The sequence below is a fragment of the Anolis carolinensis genome, chromosome 2 (genome assembly GCF_035594765.1).
Source record: "Anolis carolinensis isolate JA03-04 chromosome 2, rAnoCar3.1.pri, whole genome shotgun sequence".
NCBI lineage: Eukaryota > Metazoa > Chordata > Lepidosauria > Squamata > Dactyloidae > Anolis > Anolis carolinensis.
Window position 1 is genome coordinate 211,942,962 of NC_085842.1, and position 23,433 is coordinate 211,966,394.

General features: G+C 42.3%; 2 protein-coding genes across 4 annotated transcripts in view; both read right to left on the reverse strand.

The window, feature by feature from the left end:
- Nucleotides 1–821: 821 nt before the first annotated feature.
- LOC100563455 (uncharacterized) overlaps nt 822–23,433 on the reverse strand; it is a 48,450-nt gene continuing 25,838 nt past the window's right edge. For 2 of the 3 annotated variants that reach the window (XM_062971683.1, XM_008103557.3), the window contains 13 exons: nt 18,810–19,033; nt 17,129–17,282; nt 14,400–14,611; nt 13,626–13,743; nt 10,897–11,102; nt 9,939–10,056; nt 9,094–9,263; nt 7,533–7,606; nt 6,971–7,098; nt 4,199–4,388; nt 2,896–3,034; nt 2,098–2,194; nt 822–962 (listed from right to left, as the gene is read on the reverse strand). In XM_062971683.1, the coding sequence (XP_062827753.1) occupies nt 880–962; nt 2,098–2,194; nt 2,896–3,034; nt 4,199–4,388; nt 6,971–7,098; nt 7,533–7,606; nt 9,094–9,263; nt 9,939–10,056; nt 10,897–11,102; nt 13,626–13,743; nt 14,400–14,611; nt 17,129–17,282; nt 18,810–19,033 (1,913 nt within the window). In that variant the 3' untranslated portion in view covers nt 822–879. Of the gene's footprint in view, nt 963–2,097; nt 2,195–2,237; nt 2,508–2,895; nt 3,035–4,198; nt 4,389–6,970; nt 7,099–7,532; nt 7,607–9,093; nt 9,264–9,938; nt 10,057–10,896; nt 11,103–13,625; nt 13,744–14,399; nt 14,612–17,128; nt 17,283–18,809; nt 19,034–23,433 lie in introns of those variants that run through there. The other variant, XM_062971684.1, reaches the window with a different exon arrangement.
- The window catches only part of LOC134296528 (uncharacterized), a 334,978-nt gene continuing 331,726 nt past the window's right edge, over nt 20,182–23,433 (reverse strand). Inside the window, exon 2 of the mRNA XM_062971686.1 lies at nt 20,182–20,424. The gene's annotated coding sequence lies outside the window, so the exon portion shown is untranslated. The remainder of the gene's footprint in view (nt 20,425–23,433) is intronic.

Sequence of the window (23,433 nt, forward strand, 5' to 3'; positions counted from 1 at the left end):
GCATTTGACTACATTAGCAGTATTGTACAATGTGAAATAGTTTAACATTTCCTATAGACTAGTAATATCCCGTCACTATTTGAGGTAAAAGGGACTGCTATGTTGTGGGAATGAAGTATTGTTACTACTATATGTAGAATTACCAACAGTTGCATACTACATCTGCAGTGGATGTTTGGTAACCTTTGTTTACTAGACCAGAACAGTTAGGATGACTTTCCTTCTATTAAGCCATGTTACCTGTGCAGAAGTTATTCTTTGAAACATCAGGAAACCTGGTAAATCCAAATAATGTCTTTCTAAAAAGAGGAATTTTATTCATGCAAGGGTGGGCAAATTGCTGCAGACACTACTTTAGAAAAGTACATGTGCCAGTTTAAAAATTGTGGGTATCTGAGATGGTGGGTTGTCGCTTGACCTGATTTGTTATAGGAGAATCCTCTTCAGTGAATATTAATGGTACATTTTCCTACACACTTAATACAAGAAATAGTATTTGGCCATTCATCTTACTAGATTCTACTGCAGTAGTTCTCAACCTTTGATCCTTCAGTTATTTTGGACTTCAACTCCCAGATATCCCAGCCATCTTACCAGCTGTTAAGAATTGGGGGAGCTGAAGTCCAAAACATTTGGAGGACCAAAAGTTGAGAACCACTGCTCTACTGGTGCCTTCACACCATTTCCAGCTTATGGTGACCCTAAGGCAAATCTATTGGAGGAAATATGTGACTTGCCCAAGCAGGAATTCAAATTTCAGTCTCCAGAGTTATAGTCTTAGCTCTCCAACCATTTACAGAAAAATACAAGATCAAAGCATGTCTATTACAGGTTTTTATTGCACAGAGACAAATATCTGCAGCTATAATGTTCCCTCAGTCAAGTATGATTCCTCCTTCCAATCACAATTGCTCCTGATGATACATATCCATGCAAATCACTGGTGGAATCAGTGCTACGGCCTAGAAATGATTTTAAAAAGAGAAGTAACAATATCCCCCCTTTCAAAGCCAAGCCTTCCTACTGTTTGCATCCTTAGATACATAGTTACTTATGTAGATTGTACTCTAGTCTTCACATCAGGTATGGATGGAACCATTTTTTGCCATCACACTTTCCATAAGAAATGCACCTTTATGTACTGACCAAAAAATTAACTATGATCAAGGAATATGTAGCCCTCATGTTGTTGAACTGAAACAATCAGTCTTCTTCACCATTGGCTAAAATGGCTGGGATTACACACATTCCCCACCCATTAAATAAAACTGTAAGATGTAGGTCTATGGAAGGTTACAGCTGTGTCCGTTTTCTTTAGCACTGCATCTGCCAGTACTCTTCCTTCCCCAAACATATTAATTCCTGAGCAACCCAGTGGAGTGAAGCCATTTGCTAACAAGATACATCCCAAGGCAGCTATGCACAGACCCACGTCCATATTGAGTTGAACATGCTTGAAAAATATTGTGTACCTATAGCCAGAGTCAGCTATAGCCATTATCAGACTGCTGTTCTTTCAGAATATATTTAAGGGTAATCCATAATTGCATTTATAAGTGGTGCCTTTCTCTTTAAGCACTTCATGCATTCTGTAATAGCCACATTTCTGGGAACAATGTTTTTATATCCATAAACCTTTCATCTTAGTCATGCCACTTTAAATCTTTTCTTTGAACCATGAGAAAGAACAGATCTCTTAAGTAAAAAAGCCATTAAGCTACAGAATAAAGTATATGTTCTTATATAGCCTAAAAAGTAGACTCCCTAATTGAAGACTATTTGTCTCCCAAAAAATCATTTCATAAGGCAGTAGACTTTTTGTGGGAGATAATACAGACGAGGAGAAAAGGCTCCATAGAACGTAGGCATGTGGCAGTGAATCTTTATCCCTCGAGACCCCCCAGATAGCCACAATTTCACTCAGTATACAAAGGGACATAGGTTGGTACCATCAGGGAATTTAAAGTTGCATTTAAGGATCTAAAATTGGAAACCACTGCTCCAGATGGAGTGAAAAAAACGTATGAATTAGAAGGCAGAGTGCCTCAGATTTGCCCAGGAGCTTCAGTTCATGTTATCTGCATTAAAGACACTCACCTATTCGCTGCCTCCTGGGAATACAGCGCCTAGAACAGAGGGCATCATAGGACGGATAGCTGGAATCACAGATTACCACGGTGCAGTGGAAGTATACCTGGAAACAGTAGGGAGGAAAAAGTCACCTTGCATCATAGACTATGCTTGTATGCCTTCAAGATGTTCCTAACAAGGTGACATTATCATGGAGTTTCTTGGTCATATTTATTCAGACAGGATTTTCTTTTGCCTTCTTCTGAGGCTAACTAAAATGGGACAGTCATACAGTGGGTTTCCATGGCCGAGCAGTGTTCAAATCACTATACAACACTGGCTCTCTGCTTCATAGACCACCTTGGGAAAACTAGGAAGCGTATTGCCTGAGATGATCTGCTAGTACTTCTTCTGTGGTCCCAGGAGGAAGAGAACCCCTTGAGAAAGGAAGACAAAATCAAAACTAGGAATCCAACTGTAGTTTTATTAGTTAAAAACTAAATGATTTTCATGGGCACCAAAATACTGACAGGACAGCTAATGATCCTTTGCAGAACAGACAATCCCCTCCCTGACTTAAAGAGAAATACTGAAGGACTTCTGACTCTGAATTTTACTTTATGAGAACAGAGCAAAATGAGACAGATGCCAAGACCATTGGGGAAGAACAAGTAGGTCTTGCCCTGCAGAACAAGGAGGGCTCCCAAACACCTTAAGTCTGGCTTTTTAACATTTGAGGTATATGCCTTCTAAAAAGCATGCTCAGATTAAAATAATGCCCAGCTACTTGTCTGCCAAGTGCCATCTCCTTGCTGGCCTCCTTACCTGTCCTTGAAGAGCGCGACTGTTTACCACAAATGTAAACATTTTTACTTCAAAGCGCTTCAGGTGTGTAGGGAACGGGACAGAGCCGGTGGGGACGCCATGGAATGTGGTCTGATGTGAGTCTTCTGAGTTTTCACAGCTTGTTAAAAAATACAGTAATAGAGATGCTAAGAGGATCAGCATGTGTCAGCTTGGAATATATCAGTGACAGGATAATATACAGTAAAGCCTCTATATCTGTGGGACCACTACTTGCATTTTCATTTACCCACATCTGACACAGTATGTCCTCTTTAAGCATTTTCTGGGTCCTTGAGGTGATTTTATAGTATACTTCCACTTGATGTTTAACAGAAAGTCACTGGATGACGTAGTGATGCAGGAGCGGTGGCCTGTCTTCCAGTGTGCCTTTATTATATGCATCCACCAGAACTTCATACAATGAGTTTTAACATTTCTTGCAGTTTTGCATATCCACACCAAATCCTGAAATGTATTCCTCGTGGATACAGTGGTTAATATTGTTCTCTAAATGAATCACTGAGTAACATACTACTGCCAGCCTGCACTCTTTATCAAGAACTGTAGAGTTCTATAACACATGGATTATCCAGATTTAAAATATTCTAGAAACCTGCTTCTTAAACTGTGGGTTCTGACCCCAAATTAGCTCAATGTTGGGGTCCTGAAAAATGGGCAAAACTAAACGATTTCTGAACATCACGTAGTGGCCGTTTTAGACATTTACACAAATCAGTCACAACGTGCACTGTTTACAGTGGACTTTGCAGAAGATGCTTCAACTGTATTTCATAAAAGCAAAAGCAGCCTGTTTGATAAACCTTGCAAATGCTGATTTTATCAGTAAAATTTTTATGGTTATACCTCTCTTGTATATATACCTGGGGTCACGTAAACATTTCTCCAACCAACAGGGTCCCAAGTGAAAAAGTTTTACAAGCCCTTCTCTAGAGGAATACAGCATTAAGGTCTCTAAGCTTTGTTTGCAACCTCTATGTCTTAACATGGCTGAATATTTAAGAGATTAGAGCAGTGATTTCTGTACCAAATGCCATGCTTCCTTTTGCCTTCTGACATAATTCCAGAACTGTCCAAGGCTTAATCCAACTCAGCAGCATGAGTCTTTTTGGTCCCATCAGAAACTCCTACCTCCTCACTCGCAGCAATCAACATTATAATTTAGACAGCAAACATTTTACCCCATTCTTAGAACTGAGAGACAGTATTTCTGGCCAATAGCATTTTGCTGCAAATCCAGGGAAGACTCTAGGAAAGGTGTTACCTGTCCACCACTATGTTCCACTGTGGATAACTGTTTCTGTCTGCTGCTGCTGTGGCCCAGCAATCTTCCAGGAAAAGTTCCAGCTGAGGATCCTGACTCTGGAGAAGCTCCACCTGGAAGTGGAGAGGGTCTCTAAGGTATCGCGTCACCGGATACTCTGAGTCTTGGAAGAAGTCAACGTAGGATTTGTCTGGAGTGCGGAGGAGAGAAGTACTTTAGAATATCAATTATTCTAAAGACTACTAGTGTTTTATAGGAAGCAACCTACTTTGAAAAAGGGATGTTGACAACAGGTTAACTTAAGGCTGCCATAAAGTTGTGGTACTCAACAAAACACCAGCAGAACAATGCATGAGGCACTTGTTCACTTTGAAGCTGAGACACTGAAAGATTCTTACTGAATTAGGGCAAGACAGTAGATCAGTACAAGCTGAGCCTCCCTGATCTGGAAATCTGAAATCCCAAACATTCCAAAATCTGAAACTTTGCCGCTTGCCCTTTCCACCCTTGAAGAGGTAGCAGTGCTATTGCTTCTCCTTTTGCAAGTTGGAAGTACTCAACTATAGATATCCTATACGCTAAAAGTATTTGTTCACCTGGTTACCTACGTCTACGATCCTTAGTTCCTTTCTAGTCTCATGTTTCATACATAACACAACTAAGCAAATGAAGAAGACTCAAGGCTGCAGAGAGACATTAGTATCTGTGAAATGGCAGTAGGTGTGGATTTGCACCAAGCATTACACTTGGACCTCACAATTTCATAGATCCTCAGTTTCTCTCCAGCCATAGGTCTTTTTGTGTTTGCTGTTTGTGTTGTGTATGAATTACAATGCTGGAGAAAGCCTGGGGATCTATGAAATTGTCACAATCGAAGCATAATGCTCAAAACATCCATGCCGCTCCAACCTCTCAAACATAGTAAGTACTAGTCCTTTTGCATTAAAAAATCTGAAAAGATCCCAAATACAGAACACTTCTATTTCCAAGTATTTTTTATAAGGGATACTCAACCCATATAAAGATTCCATTCTGCCACTGCCAGCCTTGAACCAGTTAGGTATGTTGGATCTAATTAGGCCACTGATATAAAGCAGCTCTTTATACCAAGCAAAGTGATATGCCTGACTGGATCCAAATTATCTCAACTTAATGCTTAAGAGGGGAAGAGGCAACAAAATTGCTCAATATTCTGTAGGGCCATTTGGTTTAGTTCAGACTTTGGAAATAACCCTGGATCCCAAGTCAGTGATTTATTTAAGCCTAAACATATCAGCCATTTTTTTCTTGCCTCTGTTTCATGGATGATACTCCAAAAACCTGAATATTTGACAGAGGTCACAAGGCAATATTGCAGGTCAGCTGATACTCATTTATAGGCAGTTTAGAAACTCATTAGTGCAATTTGGGAGAAATAAGCTTCCCAAATAGCTATTCAGCTAGCTGTGCATTGTTGCCCTGTTAATAATAAAATTTTATTTATACCCCGCAGCGAGAGGTGGAACTGAGAGGAGGAGCTCCCTGGTAGATCTTAGACTAGAGCCTGCGCTGGTTCATAGGGGGAGATGCAGTCATGAAGATAGGCTGGACCCAAACTGTATAGGGTTTTATAGGTGATAACCTGCACTTTGAATTGGGACCGGAAACTTAGCAGCAGCCAGTGGAGCTGCTTCAATAGGGGCATGGCATGCTTTCTATAATTAGCTCCAGTTAGTAACCTGGCTGCTGATCTTTGTACTAATTGTAATTTTGGAGCCGTCTTCAAAGGTAGCCCCACCGTGGCCAAATCAGGCTTTTTGAGGTACAGTCACAGCTGATGCACAAGCTTTAACTGTGCAAAGGTACTCCCCGTCACCGCTGACACCTGAGCTTCAAGTGTCAGGGCTGAGTCCAGGAGGACCCCCAAACTGTGGACCTGTGTCCTCAGGGCGAGTGTAACCCCATTGAGCACAAGTTGCCATCCTATACCCCGATCAGCCTCGCGACTGACCAGGAGGACCTCTGTTTTGTCTGGATTAAGCCTCAGCTTGTTGGCCTTCATCCAGTCCATCACAGCTGCCAGGCACTGGTCCAGAATCTGGGGAGCTTCCTTGGAGTGGGGTGGAAAAGAGTAGTAGAGTTGTGTGTCATCTGCATAGAGATGGCACCCAACTCCAAAACTCCGGATGACCTCGCCCAGAAATTTCATGTAGATGTTGAAAAGCATGGGGGAGAGAACAGAACCTTGTGGGACCCCACAGGACAATGGTTAGGGGTCTGAGCAGGTGTCCCCCAACACCACCATCTGGGTACGATCCTCCAGGAAGGAGCAGAGCCCAGTGCCCCCAAGACCCATTCCAGAAAGCTGACCCAGAAGGATACCATGGCTGATGGTATCGAAAGCCGCTGAGATGTCCCAGAGAACCAGCAGGGATACACTCCCCCTGTCAAGTTCTCTGCGGAGGTCATCCACCAAGGAGACCAAAGCTGTCTCTGTTCCGTGACCAGGCCTAAAACCAGACTGCGAGGGATCAGGATAATCGGTGTCCACCAAGAATCCCTGGAGATGAGAAGCCACCACCCACTCCAGAACCTTGCCCAAAAAGGGAGAAATGAAATGAGCCGGTAATTATTTAATATGGAGGATTCCTGTATAATGAGATTAGAATGTATTTCTTGTTTCAGAAATAGATTTTTCCAATAATCAAGTGTGATAGAGTAAGACCACTGTTTACAGTCTGATGGCTTTGCCACACTCACAGCAAGAGCCTTCTGTCATACATTTGAAGTTACCTCTTGCCAATTTAAGAGCAAGCGCCAGCAAGCCAACCCCCGGCAGGATGCTTGGTGATGGAGCTTCTATTGGGGTATACTGGAGCAACACGGCATCTTCGATGAAATACTGACAAGCACATTTCAACCTTAAAAGGCAAAAGGATTGCCAGTGAGAAGAGTCAATTTTACCCACCCAGCCCCTTAAAAGTTTGGAGGTATAACCCATCAGTATTTTTTTAATGAAGTGGCCACCAGTGAACTTGCTTTGCCTTTTCAACGGGGCTAGCGAAAGCTTTTGGAAAGTGACATACAAAACACTTCTCAAGCTTTTTACAAGCCATGTTTAAAACGCAATTTACTGCTAGGGTATGTAAGATAAGGCACAGGTGGGGAACAATCCCATGTTTGGGATAAAAGTCACCCCATTCCAACATACCAATTCCCTTTGATTTTTAGATCAAACCTTCATTCTGGAGCAAGAACATCTTCTGACATAAAAGTTTGCTACTCTCTCAAGTGCCCTCAAACCTTCTGAAAGGCTTTAAAATCTTCCCCCCTGCCCCCGATGATGCATACTCACTGATAAACAGGTGTCGCTTGGCCAGGGAGGAAATACAGGACTTCATTCTCATAGGTCATGGTGGCGTTTTCAAACTGCAGATGGATTTCAGGTTAAATAGCAAGAAACTTCAAAAGACTTGGGGTTTTACATCCAACTTCCCCTTAAGGAATCATACCTTTTTCACCTCCCTTCATTATCCCTGCAACCCTTGCCCTACTTCTTCCTAACTTCTTCCCTGTTAGGCAAGGAAAGCATATTAGAGAACAAGGTTTCATTCCTGACTTTCACAAGGCAGTGTGCTTATTAATGTAGGGAGACTGGTGACGTGCAAACCCCCAATCCTGATCAGAAGAGGCATGCAACTTTGCCTTCTTAGGTGGATAAGGGCTGTGTGGTTGTGATGGAGGTGTGTGTGTTAAGAAAGCCCAAGCAAGCAACTAAGGGTATTCATTTGAAGCTCACATGGATGACCTCAAGTCAATTGCTCTGTCATCATAGTCTCCCTTACCCAGATTGTAAAGTGGAGAGGACAGTCCTGTGTGCCATCTCGAATGCACTGGAGAAAAGAGAGACTAAATGCCCTATCACACTATATTGTTATAGCACTATTTTCCCACTTTAACTGCCGTGGTAATATCCTGTGGAATTCTGGGGTTTCTGGAGAACACTGGCTGAGAATTCTCTATATTCCGTAAACTGCAAATCCCAGGATTCCATGGGATGTTGTCATAGCAATCAAAGTAGAATAATAGCACTATAGTGGTTAGTGTAACAGAGCCCATTGTGTAATTTTAGCAATAAGTAGCTTTCTGAAAGCGATAGTGGTGTGAACAAGTAGTTGAAAGATAATAAAAGAAGAGGTTAGAGGTTGTTGGCTCTACCTCTGGTGACTTCAGTTCCGCACCATCAGCTTTAATTAGCATCAGTCCCAGATGCCAAATCCAGTAGTTCTTGAAAGCAATAAACTAGAACTAGCTCAGTTTAGCACAATGAGACAATTATCTCATACAGTGGTGGACATAACTCTGTGGTTCAAAAGGGGTACTGTGGAGATTGGAGCCCCCGATGGCACAGTGGGTTAAACCACGGAGCTGCTGAATTGCTGACCAAAAGGCTGGTGGTTCAAATCCAGGGGGCAGAGTGAGCTCCTGCTATTAGCCCCAGCTTCTGCCAACCTAGCAGTTTGAAAACATACAAATGTGAGTAGATGAATAGGTACCGCCCCGGCGAGAAGGTAATGGTGCTCCATGCAGTCATGCTGACCACATGACCTAAGAGGTGTCTATGGACAACGCTGGTTCTTCAGCTTAGAAATGGAGATGAACACCAACCCCCAGAGTCAGACACGACTAGACTTAATGTCAGGGGAAACCTTTACTTTTACCTACTACTTTGGAGGTGTTTGCAGTCCTATTCTGATGACCAAAATTCAAAACCAGTCCAGTTAGCTTCACACAGAATGTGAAAAGCTGGTTATTCACTGAACAACATACAGCTTTTGAACCTAACTCAGCATTCAAAGATGATCATAAGGAGCCTTTCCACACTTTTATGGGGAAGAAATACAGCAATCTCTCACCTTGCGAGTAGTCCCACAGGAGCTCACATCAAAGATGAAGGTCGCCCCTTCTTTGGTCACTGAGGCTGGCCTGCAACGCTTATCTTTCAGGACCAGACCAGAGAGATCCATATCTGGGATGCCAACCAGCTTCACAGCAGAAATCAACATGGTGCCATTCGGACGGCAATCTGAAAGGACACCCATAAACTTATTCCAGGGTTTTCTGGGGTAATAATTCAGTCCTTTGTAGCCTTCATTTCCTAACTAGGTTGTGCCTTGTCCCATAGGATACCATATTTAATCATTATTTATCCCATAGGATGCCAGCACTTCTCTGTCTCTATTTTAAAAATAGCCGTAGTTGCTTTGTTATTTTTACAGAAACAGTGGAAACCAGAATATTACGAAGTCCTGCTTGTGCATATTTACTCAAAAGTAATAAGAACTGAGTGTTTCAGGAGAAAGGACAGTCAGCAAAGTGAAGAAGGGGTTGATAGATGTATTGTGTATATGACAGAAAATGGAAGTCTGAATGACAAATGGAAGAGCAAGCAAACATGTGGTAAGAACTGTGTTTCTCGATGTTACCTGAATTGAAAAGGGGATCCCAAGTCTGGGCCCCCTTCTACACTGCCATATAATCCAGATTATCAAAGCAGATAATTCCCATTATCTGCTTTGAACTGAATTATATGAGTCTACACTGCCATATAATCCAGTTCAAAGCAGATAATCTGGATTTTATATGGCAGTGTAGAAGGGGCCTGACACTGTTGACTACTGCTCTATCCTAAGATGAAGCCTGCTGTTTCCCCATACACTCTCATCCAGGAAAGAAGAAACAGGATGAAACAGAAGTTTACCAATGAGATCTTTGGAAGAGAAGATGCAGGAAACGACAAAATCCATCATTTCAGTTTGAGCAAGACGGTCCTTCAACAGCAACTGGAAGGTGGCCACGATCCCAAGAGGGCCTACTTCCTAGGAGGTCAAGGAGGTTAGATCAGTCGCCTATGTTAAGCACTTTCTGTGTAGGCCTATGAGGACCACAGCCAAATCAGCAATCCCAACACTTACCACTTAATTTCTTCTCCATCCCCATTGGACAAAAGTCAAACAGAAATGTTATAAACACCTTTTAGGCACATTTTAGAGTCAACATATTAGGTATGGGGCAAATTGGACACCTGCCATGATCCTGATCAATTTAGGGGATGGGGAGGACTTCTGCCTTGCTGTGAACGAAACAATTTGACCTTAGGTAACCCTTTGGGAGACCCCAAAAGATTGACTGCCAGTTGTAATCAGCTCTCTACCAAAATGCAGCAGATCTTAAAAGAGCTATCATGAAACCAAGAAGCAGTGGTTGGGAAATTACCTTTTCACCATGTTGGCTGGGAGCTTCTTGAACATGTGGTCCAAAAATAATTGTTTTCAAATTCTGTCCATCTGTATAAGGTTGATTTTTAGGAACTGAGATGAAGAAGAAAAGATGGTGCTCCCTATACAAGCTATGATTGGAATGCCATCCCAGTCTCCAATACTGCAATAGGATTGTGTCCACCACCACATCCAGAGGCAGCCAGTTAGTTGAGAGAACTGAGAAGAGCATGAAAGAACTCTGTTATCCAAAGGGAGGCTTTCATGGGACTTTGAAGAACACTGGCTCTGCTAACTGCTGCATGAGGTGGCTGCCTCAGTCTACCTAAAGGGAGGTTGCCCTGTGACTGCAGATCTATTGGGGAGCAGTGCCTCTCTCAGCTCCTCCCTTAAGAAGTATAACCCCCTTTGTGTCCAACCAACACTTGAGGCTTCCCTTACCTCATACAGAACATGTGCAGCATGCCAGGGGACTCTCAAGGCCAAGTGGGTTTGATTATCGTGTATTCTATAGCCGAGGCTCTGGGCTGTTTCTTGGCTTAGGAGTGTGTCCTTCACATAAGGCAGCCAGTCCTGGTCAACGTTCCCACGTTTCATCACTAAATAGAGTGCTTGGTCATCGCAGAACCCCTCAGCTTGAGGCAGCACTGAGTAAACAGGAGGGAAGAGAGGGGCTTTAAGAGCAGGAACCCCATCCACTCATTTTCTCTAATAATAATAATAATAATAATAATAAAACTTTATTTATACCCCGCCACCATCTCCCCAATGGGGACTCGGGGCGGCTTACATGGGGCCATGCCCGGGACAAATACAATATAGCAAAACATAAAAACAACATAATACAATTACAGCAATACAATAAATGATCATATACAGTACAACACAAAATCAAAAAAGCAATATAACAGGGCGGGCTGCATGAACACTCAGTTAAAACTCGGGGTGGGAAAAGAATAAAAAATAAAACCATGGGGAACAGGGACATCTACCCCCTTTAGCATTACAACTAAAACTTTTCAGCTGATTGAGTAGCTGGAAAGGTAAATTCTTCTGAAAAAAATCTAGATGAAACCTGGCTCCTCCTCAAGACCATGTATGAGTTTGAGGCTTCGTTTAGCACCATCACCTTTATGATACAGAGGACTAGAGATACACATTTTCAGGCTGCACTGCACCTAGACAATAACAACTTATCGGTCACTTGAACAGGCTTATCATGTGTGATCCTGACATCCGCTGGTCTCCGGTGGCCTAGGGGATAAAACCCTTGTGACTTGAAGGTTGGGTTGCTGACCTGAAGGCTGCCAGGTTCGAATCCCACCCAGGGAGAGCGTGGATGAGCTCCCTCTATCAGCTCCAGCTCCATGCAGGGACATGAGAGAAGCCTCCCACAAGGATGGTAAAAACATCAAAACATCCGGGCGTCCCCTGGGCAACGTCCTTGCAGACGGTCAATTCTCTCACTCCAGAAGCAACTCCGGTTGCTCCTGACCCAAAAAAAAAACCGCTGGCCAAATATCATTGGCCACTGATGCAGTTATGTTTAACATGATTTTTTAAATTGAGTTGAATAGATATCTTTATTTCAGGAATTATCTTTCTCATCTTTAGCTCTATCCTAACTTCCTTTTCAGATTCCCACTTCCCCTTTTCTTATTGTACTCCTGACAGAGGGAGCCAGCGTGGGTTACGACTCTGGAGAACAAGGTTGAACCCTCACTCAGCCATGAAAACTAGCTGGGCAACCATGGGAAAGACAACTTTCTTAGCCTTAAAAAAAACCCATAGCAAAGTTGCCTTAGGGTCACCATTAGTCTTGAAGGCATATGACAAAATAACCTCTAATAAAGATTGCTAGGGACAGCAGTAGCATCTATGAAGAAACTACACTGGATTCAGAGTTAACAGTCTGCTAAAAAACCCACAAAAGCAAGAGCTTGTGATTCTGAATATCAACACATCTGGAGGGCATCAAGTTGGGCAATACTTGGGAGTTTTATAACAGGAACCAGCAATGGCCTTGGATCCTCCTGCATACAACTCTGCCTCCAAGTAACTAATCAAGTGTGGGAGTGTGATAGACAGAAGCTGGATGGCCATTTGTCAGAGATGTTATGATTGTGCTTTTCCTACATGGCAGGAGGCCAGACCGGATGGCCCACAGGGTTTCTTCCAGCTCTACTATTCTATGTTCAAGCTGCTCTTAGGCACCGAGGAAAGAAGCAGCCTCCACCTCTAGCATAAAACCAATTTTTTATCCCTGGTGCTCATTTTTCCAGCAAATTAGTGGCCAGGACAGTGGTGCTGATCCCAGGAGCCTTGTTGTGCACCTGGAATAATAATAATAATAATAATAATAATAATAATAATAATAATAATAATAATAATAATAATAATAATAATATTTGTATCCCGCCACCATCTCCTAAAGGACTCGAGGCGGCTTACAGAATAGCACATATTAGTTCCATAATACACATAAAATAAAGGTAAAACTTCATATTATGTGAAAATTACATGTTCACATAAAGAAATAAAATCAGTTTTTTATTAATAAATAATAAGGGGCATTGCACAAGGAGACATTGGGTACCTCTTTCTGCAATGATTTTCAAAGTACACAGACTGGCATAGTCAGGAGTTACACCCATATATGTAACCAACAAGATGCAAGCCAATGACGCCATTACATTAGCCATCACTTTAATTATAAAATATGAGTAGTTACATATATGTTGGCATCACATCTCCAATCAACCAAGATTAAGCGAGTGCCCAGAAATTTATGGCATGGTACAACTATTCCTTTTAAGTAATCCAGGACTATAGCTAAACTTGCCATCTTGATTGCAAGGGTAATTTCCAGGGTGTTAAACAATATACTGTAGTCCTAAATTTTGAAGAATAGTTGTTCATTATGACCATCCCTCTCACTACAACTCTATGAAGACTCCAAAAAATTGCAGGCTGATTTGTTGTTCTATATCAGTAAGCTAGTTCTAGTGGTTTCCTACTCTGCCAGACAGCTCTGGATCTATCGTAACATGGATGTAAAAGTCATAAGCACATGACCCCCAATATCTTAGTCTTTTACTTGTGAGTTCCATCCTCTTTTGCTTCTTATGTTCGTGAGAGATCGGTTGTGCTGGCATTCTCCATTAACTTACCTGCATCCTTGACAAGAGCCACCAAAGGGACCAGGATGTCACAGGGCTTGCCTTGGGGAATCACAATGAATCCCAATATGGGTGTTTTGCTGTAGTTTCTGATGTTATCTGACACATACTGGGGAAAAAAGGGATTTGGGTCAGTCAAACATAATCAATGGCTCTAGTTTCAGCTCTCAACAGAAATAAGCAGAACTGGGAACATCCATTTTCAAAAACGGATTTGTGTAAGTAATTTAGCAGGTTTCAATAATTTCAATAATTCAATGTATTACTTGCAACTTTTGGAAAAAAAATCCATAGGTGATCTTGCAAACCATGGCTCCTCTTTTATGCAAATTGAGTGATTTCTTGATCAAAGATAAAAGTGAAAAAGTAATAAATGCAAAGAACATTTCAGAGCTCACTCCTCATTAAAAGAAAACAGAAAAATATATTTATGAGTCTAGGTTCTGTTATATTAGAAAGCAAAAGGTGAGGTCATTGTTTCTCACTATTCAAAATTCCAAATGCACCACATATTCTTACAGTGTTTACATTCAAGATTAATGGCTCAACAGTAACATTAAAAATACAACAGCCAATAAAGATACTTTATTTTTAAAGCTAAAATGATCAAAGCTCCCAAGCTACTCCCCTTCATTCCATTGTGTTGGATTTTTATGTTGTGGTCAGCAGTTCTTTTGTCTCTGCTTTGCTGTTCAATTGCGAGTGGAGACCCCCCATTCAGATAGCCATTGGAGTAGGTTGGGGGGTTTCTTTGACAGGACTCACCTCCTTCTGAATTCCAGGTGTATCAAAGGGGACTTGCAGCATGTAACCTTTGCTGCCATTAGGATGCTTGATTTCATAGATCTTATAGCCCTTCTTCTCAGCCTCTGGAAGGGGCAATGGCCCCGATTCATCCACTGTCAGGCTGACCAGCTCTACATCTGGTAAGAAGGTCCCAATCGTTACATTAAAGAGCTGGATACTGACGTTTGTGTCTAAAAGGGGGGGAAAGACAAACATCTCAAAATGAAGAGTGTTAACAGAGGCTTTCAGACCCTGGGAAATGCATGATCCTGGAGAGGTAGGTTGGACTGCAGCTCCCATCAACTCTAGCAGGATAACCAAGCTGATGGGAGCAGCAGCCCAGCATTACTTGGATGGCTCAGGATCCTCAAACCAGCAAGGAGTCTGTTTTCGCCAAGAGAATTCAGGGACCAAGGGATGGGGCCTTGGCCTCCTATGCATACATGTAGGATGACTTTTTTTGGCGCTGAATCCCCTTCTTCACACACAGGCAGTGGAGGTGAGCGCCATACACCAGTACACTCATGACTAGGGAATTGAAGGGTGTGCAAACTGCATTGGATGACACCAAAATGACAGTTTAAAACATTTTTGTGAGGTGCTTCAGCAAGAATGTATTATTTTCCCCCTATGAACCTGCACAATCGCTTTGTTCATCTGGAGAGGCTCTTCTCTTGCTTCCACCTCCATCACAAGCTCGGCTTGTTAGGATGAGGGAGAGGGCCTTCTCTGTAGTGGCCCCCCAGATTTGGAACTCTCTTCCTAGGGAGATTAGGCAAGCACCAAGCCTGTAGCGAGGGGGGGGGGGTTAGGGGTTCAACCCCCCCCCGAAATTTTTCAAGTTATAAAAAAATCTCTCGTTTACTCATGAATTTTAACTGGTTAACCAAATCCCCATGCTAAGTCTATGAGATGCAAAACATTAAGAGTCCCTCCAGGCACTATCTCAAGCAGATATTGACAGGTTTGTAGCAGGGAGGGTATGTGCTAGGGGTTCAACCCCCCCCCCCCCCGAAATTTTCAAAACCCCTCCCGAAAATTTTTTCTGGCTACGGCCCTGGCAAGCACCCACCCTATCATCTTTTAAAAAGGAGTTAAAAACCTGGCTCTTCTAGTTCGCCTTTGAATAATCTCGTCCCCATGACCAAAACCCCACTTAAACAAATTTCACTATATCTCACACTTTGTTCTACTCTCTGCTGGAAGCAATCTGAGTTCCCACCTCACTCCAATTCTCTTAGAGAATGTTTAGCACTTTGTTCTTTTACGCTCCCTAATGGCATTACAATACATATCTTTGCACTTTTGCCTAGACCACCCCCCTCCCATTTTATCTACTTCGTTACTAAATGGTGGTCCTTTTATGTTGTCATTTTATGTTTTAATGTTTTTTACTGTTATTATATTGTATTGTTTTGATTTTAATGTGTTTTATCTGGTTGGATATGCTGTTTTTACATGTATTTTATTTTGCTCATTTGTGTTAGCCGCCCCAAGTCCCTGCAGAATAGAAAAATTAAGTTATTATTAATTATTAATTATTTTATTATTATTTTATTGTATGACACAGCAAACAAGATACCATGTTTCTCCGAAAATAAGACAGGGTCTTATATTAATTTTTGCACCCAAAGATGCTCTAGGTCTTATTTTCAGGGAATGTCTTATTTTTCCATGAAGAAGAATTCACATTTATTGTTGAACAAAAAAATGAACATTTATTATATACTGTACAGTAGTTGTCATCACAAACCAGGATAACCAGACAAACTGTGAATCATATCAAAAATTTCTTGTTACTACCAATATTTCCATGTACAAGAATCTATGGTACGTACATTTACCAAACCTGCATGCTCTGGTGTTCTGTTTGGCGGGCATGCTTCCAAACACAAACGGTGCTAGGTCTTACTTTCAGGGAAGGCCTTATATTTAACAATTCAGCAAAACCTCTACTAGGTCTTATTTTCTGAGGATGTCTTATTTTAGGGGAAACAAGGTAGATACGCTGGATTTCGTTTCACAAAATCACAAGTCGAACACTTCCCAAGTGTCTAGGACTGTGTGATGTATTTTCGGATGATGCGTGCAGATCCCAGTAGGGTGGCCTTTTGCAGTTGACCGTAATTTTGTCAATGTCTATTGTTTCCAAATGCCGGCTGAGATCTTTTGGCACGGCACCCTGTATTTTATGTAAGCCCACTTTACATGTACTGTATTCATATGTACAAGACTAAAACGCTAAACTAATTTACTTTTTGAACCTTCTAATGTGCATGTAGTGATTAACACTCCCATTGTTACCTAGTTACAATGAGGATTTCAATTGCACAACTTTGTCTGCGTGCACACCTGTTGTCTTTGTTGCTAGTAGTTTATTACAGTCACTGGTTTAGATTTTTTTGAGTAATTTAGTTACAATATGGCAGTATGGTCTGGAATGGAGGAAGTCCATACAAGTGAGACTATAAGTTTCCACGCTGGGTGGCAGCAGGTGTAGTGACCGTACTGAGGACACTCGTAAGAACCAGAAGATGTCCGCCAGGTGGTTTCAACCTCCAAGGAAGACACAGGAACCAGCGATCCTTTCCACAGTCAGAGCCTCCCTGACTCACACACATGTCAACAGTCATCCAGAAAGAAGCCTCCTTTGCCCTCGAGGTTTTGACAACTGCCCACTATTTTTACCCTTCACAAGGAATACTCACAGTCTGTAACTGTCACTGGCACAAGCTGCAGAGGGGTGTTGATCTCCTTCAAGATGGTGTGCTTTGTGACACCCCTCTTGTTATCTTCCCACAGATACTCTACGAAGGGGCTGATTTTGTAGGAACTCATCAGTTTCCCAGCAACAACATCGCTCTGGGAGGAAAAGAATGACAAAGAGCCAGCACTCAAGAGGCCCAGTGCTAACACAACTCACGGCACAAGCTATTACTTTTCCCACTCCTCTACCCTCCCTATTCCATTTTCCTTTCCTTTTGTGTATTTTTAGATTGCGAGTTTGCTAGGTTTTTTTTACATTACAGCTAGGATGTGGTGTGGTGGTTTGAGCATTGGATTATGACTCTAGGTTTGAATCCCTGCTCAGCTATGAAAACTCACTGGGTGGCCCTGCAGAAGAGGCACATTCTCAGTCCAAGTGATAGGGTCACCATAAGTCAGAAATATCTTGAATGCATATAACAACAACAACAAGGGCCTAAGTATCCTAAAGTATCAAAACCCATCTATTCTTGGAAGATAAACACTGTCAGCCCTGGTTAGTACTTGGATGGGATATTGCCAATGAATATGAAGTGCTGTATGCTATGTTTCAAGGGAAGGAACTAGCAAAACCATTTCTAAGAATTCCTTGTCTAAGAAAATGTTATGAAATTCTTAAGGTTGACAAGCAGTTTGTAGGTAGCACAGACATAAACTGCTCTGGGAGCCTTTTTGGTTGAGGAATAGGATAATAATAAAATAAATAAATAATTGCTGTGACAAAAAGTGAGAGCTCCCAATTCTTTGTTTAGCCTGGAAAAGTGAAGGTGAAAAAAGTGACACAACTGCCACTTTTTTCAACATTTGAAAAGATGTTCCATTCAAGATATGTCAAGCTTACTTTCTGCTAATTCAGAGGCTAGAAGATGGAGAAATGTATTCAAACTACAGGAAAAGAGGTGCCACCTAAGCAAGAGCTATTCAACACAGTGTGGTGCAGCCATCCAGGCTCTGCTTAAAACTCTCATTTTTTGAGGAATTGTAAACGAAGTCCAGATGGTCATCTGTCAGAAGTGCTTTGTTTGTGTTTTCCTATATGATGGGAGTTCGCCTGGATGGCCCTTGTGGTCTCTTCCAACTCTATGATTCTATGAAACACATGGAGATTGTAAGCTTTCCAGTATGGGTATAGTTTCCATTCACTTACCATAGTTAATGCAGAATTTCCTTTTTTTTTTAAATGGCATCATTTTGGATCATAGTGTCATGAAATCATTTTGTAAAGAATGCGGTTTGAAAGTATAAGTAACACATGGACATCTGTATGTTTTCGTACCACCTTATCTAAATCCCACCCCAACCACTCAACCAAGAAGGCATTTCACTAGATCTTTAGATCAGGAGTTCCCATTCTTAGATTCCCAGATGCAGATGAACTACAATTCCAAATTTCAACCTTGGATGTATTTATATGCAACCTCTCTCCCAGAGTGGACGCCAAGGAAGCTCACAAAAAGTATCACCTAAAACCTTATAGTCAATTAAAATCATCACAGTAAAATAATGTAATATCAAAAGTTTACAAAAGAGAAAAAATCGGATCATTGATCAGGAATAGTAGGAGCTGAAGTCCAATCTAATCTAGAATATAAAAAGGTATCCAAGACTAACATGCCAACACACCTTATAGTTACCATGAGGTGCTCCCATAGGGATCTTTACCACAATGGCATCCTTGTCACTTTCCAGTGAGTAACCCCAACGATCTCTGTTCTGCTTGGAAATCGTGTTCATGTTGATGCCCATTTCCACTTTCAGCTCTTTGATGGTGCCAACCCCTGCCAGGAGGGGAGTGATGTCTTTTGGAATAGTCCAGATGATGGTCTCTTTTGTATAGATCATGCCATCTTGAAGGGAAGCAGGAGTTATAGATATCATAGCTTAAACCTTAAAGTGACAAAAGTAGAACACCCAAGTCACATGTGTCAAACTCAAAGCCCACAGGCCGAATCTGGCCCGCCATGTCATTTTATGTGGCCTTCCAGATGCCGGATTACAACTCCTGCACTCCTCAACATTAGTCATCATGACTAGAGCTGATGGGAGTCGTAACACAGCGACATCTGGAAGGATGCAGTTTGTTCTGTTGAGTCAGGAGAGTGCGATTTGAATTTAAATACAGTAGAGTCTCGCTTATCCAACATAAATGGGCCATTAAAACATTGGATAAGCAAAAATGTTGGATAATAAAGAAGAATTAAGGTAAAGCCTATTAAACATCAAATTATGTTATGATTTTACAAATTAAGCACCAAAACATCATGTTTTACAACAAATTGACAGAAAAAGCTGTTCAATACACGGTAACGTTATGTAGTAATTACTGTATTTACAAATTTAACACCAAAACATTGCAATGTATTGAAAACATTTACTACAAAAACATTAAATACTAAAAGGCAGATTGCGTTGGATAATACAGAATGTTGGACAAGCAAAGGCTGGATAAGCGAGACTCTACTGTACAAGGAGGAGCCCCGGTGGCGAAGTACGTTAAAGTACTGAGCTGGAGACCGAAAGATCCCAGGTTCAAACCCTGGGAGCAGCATGAGCGGCTGCTGTTATCTCCAGCTCCTGCCAACCTAGCAGTTCGAAAACATTTTAGCTTTGTTTTTGGTTTTCTCTCTCTCCCTTTTTGATCCTTTTTAAATCTCAGTTTTCCCACTTTCTATACAATCAAATGTTCTCACTCTTTCAATGTTAATTTACTCTATCTTATAAGGTAAAACTTCAATAAAAATATATATTAAAAAAAAGAAAAAAAGAAAACATGCCAATGTGAGTAGATCAATAGGTACCGCTCCGGCGGGAAGGTAACAGTGCTCCATGCAGTCATGCCAGCCACATGACCTTGGAGGTGTCTACGGACAATGCCGGCTCTTCGGCTTAGAAATGGAGATGAGCACCAACCCCCAGAGTCAGACATGACTGGACTTAACGTCAGGGGAAACTTTACCTTTACTGTACAAGGCTTATGAATTTGATGTCTGTTGGATCTCGCAGAAGCAGAGGAAGCAGGAGGACATTTTTGCTCCCTGGCTTCAGGTAGGATTTGGCTAAGATTTGGCTAAGATTTTAAACTGAGTTTGGGCTTGGCTCCTGTGGTCAAAGTCTAACTGTTGTGTGACTGTGTGTTGAAAGAGAGCCAGGTACTTAAGTTGATTGACAGCAGGCATTGTCCCCTGTTAATTGAGTTTCTGGGAAAGCTTTATTTGCCAGTGTGAGTTTCTGCCAGAGCCTGATCCCAGAAGGGCAGTTGGTTCTCGCAGAAGCAGAGGAAGCAGGAGGACATTTTTGCTCCCTGGCTTCAGGTAGGATTTGGCTAAGATTTGGCTAAGATTTTAAACTGAGTTTGGGCTTGGCTCCTGTGGTCAAAGTCTAACTGTTGTGTGACTGTGTGTTGAAAGAGAGCCAGGTACTTAAGTTGATTGACAGCAGGCATTGTCCCCTGTTAATTGAGTTTCTGGGAAAGCTTTATTTGCCAGTGTCGCGCGCGCCTCACGGCGTGCACGAAAAAGGCACCTTTACTAACTATCCTTTGCAGTACATACAGGAAACAAAGCAACATAAACAAATACACAAAGACGTGGTTTGTTGCAGTCTGCACATAAAGTGCGTGCATATTACTTAACTGTACAAAGATCCCACTTGGCCACCACGCTCACCAAGAGATGCAACAAAAGCAAAACATTCCCATCACATGCACCAGCTGTCGCATGTTCCGCTTTTTCACACAAAAACTAGACAACTACATCTGCTCCAAATGCAAACAGATGACTCTGATGGAGCAGAGGATCCAACAGCTCGAGCACCGTATTAAGACCCTTAAGGACATTCAGGCACTCGAGCTCTTCTTGGACACTGCACAACACGCTGCTGTAGATCAGCAGCCTGCATCACACCAACACCACCAAGACCATGATCAGGAACCTTATGGGGAGATCAACTCAAAGGTAGACAACCCTCAGGCTTGGAAGGAGGTCACCCATAGAAGGAGACGCAGGACCAGGCAGCCTCCGCAGAACTCCTCTGCTCAGCTGCATTTACACAACAGATTTGAAATTCTTACATCATTAACATACAATCAGGAAACACATCTTGTGGAGGACCACAGTTTCTTAGATACCACTCAGTGGACCATCCTGGATCAATGCGCAGGGGATAGCCCTGACAGGGACAGTGCATCACCACAGTCACACTTATGTAATCATGCAAATGCTCCATCCCCAATCATAGACCAGGAGCAACAGGAACATCCTTGGGAGAGTAATGGGCTCTCGGATGTATCTCAATGGATTGTCATTGATGAATGCACTGGGGATGTTGAGGAGGAGGACAACACTTTACACCTACATGATTCACTTCAACAGGAACACTCTTCAGGGGACATACACACTGTCTTGCACAAAAGGGACCCTGTCAATCCTCAAAGGAAACAGGTCTTGGTAGTAGGTGACTCCCTCCTTAGAGGAACGGAAGCCATCATTTCCAGACCGGATGGGATGGCTCGAGAAACATGCTGCCTCCCGGGGGCAAAAATACACCATATCACTCAGAGGTTCAGCAGGCTCCTAAAGCCCCATCACCCTCCCCACCTTATGTTGATTCATGTAGGTACCAATGACACCGCTAGGCATACTTTTCAAAAGATCACAAATGATTTTCGAGCTCTGGGAACAAAGCTAAAACTGTATAATGTACATGTGATCTTTTCATCCCTCCTCCCCGTTGTAGGACATGGCTCTACAAGGGCCGGAAAAATAGTACAGGTCAATAACTGGCTCAGAAAATGGTGTCAAGAGGAGCATTTTGGCTTCCTTGACCATGGTCTACTCTTCCAAGAGGATGGACTACTGGCAAGCGATGGGGTGCATCTCACACAAGTAGGAAAACATCTTTTTGCACACAGACTCACAAACCTCATCAGGCGCACTTTAAACTAAATCCACTGGGGGAGGGGAACAACAGCCTGGCGAACACTATATTACCCACGACCACAGGGAACCGCCGAAAGGCTAAAAGGAGGGCTGCACAAACACAGCAAGGACCAAGTACAGAGAGCACAATAATCCCAAATAAACAGTTCGAGGGGAGGTCACAGGGGCTTACATGTCTTTACACTAATGCTCAGAGCATGGGAAATAAGCAAGACGAACTCCAACTCCTAGCACAGCACCACACATACGATGTCATAGGCATCACTGAAACCTGGTGGGATGACTCCCATCACTGGAATTTAACCATTGAGGGCTATAACCTCTTTCACATAAATAGAACAAAGGGGAGAGGAGGGGGAGTAGCTTTATATGTCAAAAACAGTTACGTTGCAGAAGAAATGCAAGACTTTAATCCGGGAAACCAGCTTGAAAGCATCTGGATAAGAATCAAGGGAACCGGGACTCAAAAAGATCTTGTCGTGGGTGTCTACTACAGACCTCCGAGTCAGGATGAAGGACTTGATGAAGCCTTCTGTCAACAGCTGACCAAACAGGCACAAAGAAGAGATATAGTAGTCATGGGCGATTTCAATTATCCCGATATCTGCTGGAAAACAAACTCAGCCAAGAGTACAAAGTCCAACAAATTCCTCACTTGCCTTGCAGATAATTTTATGGTCCAGAAGGTAGAAGAGGCAACAAGGGGATCAGCAACTCTTGATCTAATCTTAACAAATGTGGAAGACCTGATCAATACAGTTGAAGTGGTTGGATCCTTAGGGGCAAGTGACCATGTGCTCCTGCAGTTTGCAATACAAAGGAATGCTGAAACTAAGACAAGTCAAACACGCATTCTGGACTTTAAGAGAGCTGACTTCCAAAAAATGAAGGAATTACTGAGCGGCATTCCATGGACGCCGATATTAAAAAACAAGGGAGTTAAGCATGGATGGGAGTTTTTCAAAAGTGAAATACTCAAGGCGCAAATGCAAACAGTGCCAACAAAGAAGAAAAATAAGACAAGTGCAAAGAAGCCAGAATGGATGTCCAAAGAACTTCTAACTGAGCTAAAGCTCAAAAGTGACATGCACAAGAAGTGGAAAAGGGGAGAAATCACCAAAGAAGAATTCAAACGTATAGCCAACTCCTGTAGGGAAAAGGTTCGCAAGGCTAAAGCGCAAAATGAGCTCAGGCTTGCCAGGGACATAAAAAACAACAAAAAAGGTTTTTTTGCTTATGTTGGTAGAAAAAGGAAGAAAAAGGAGGCGATAGGGCCACTGCAAGGAGTAGATGGGGTGATGGTGACAGGG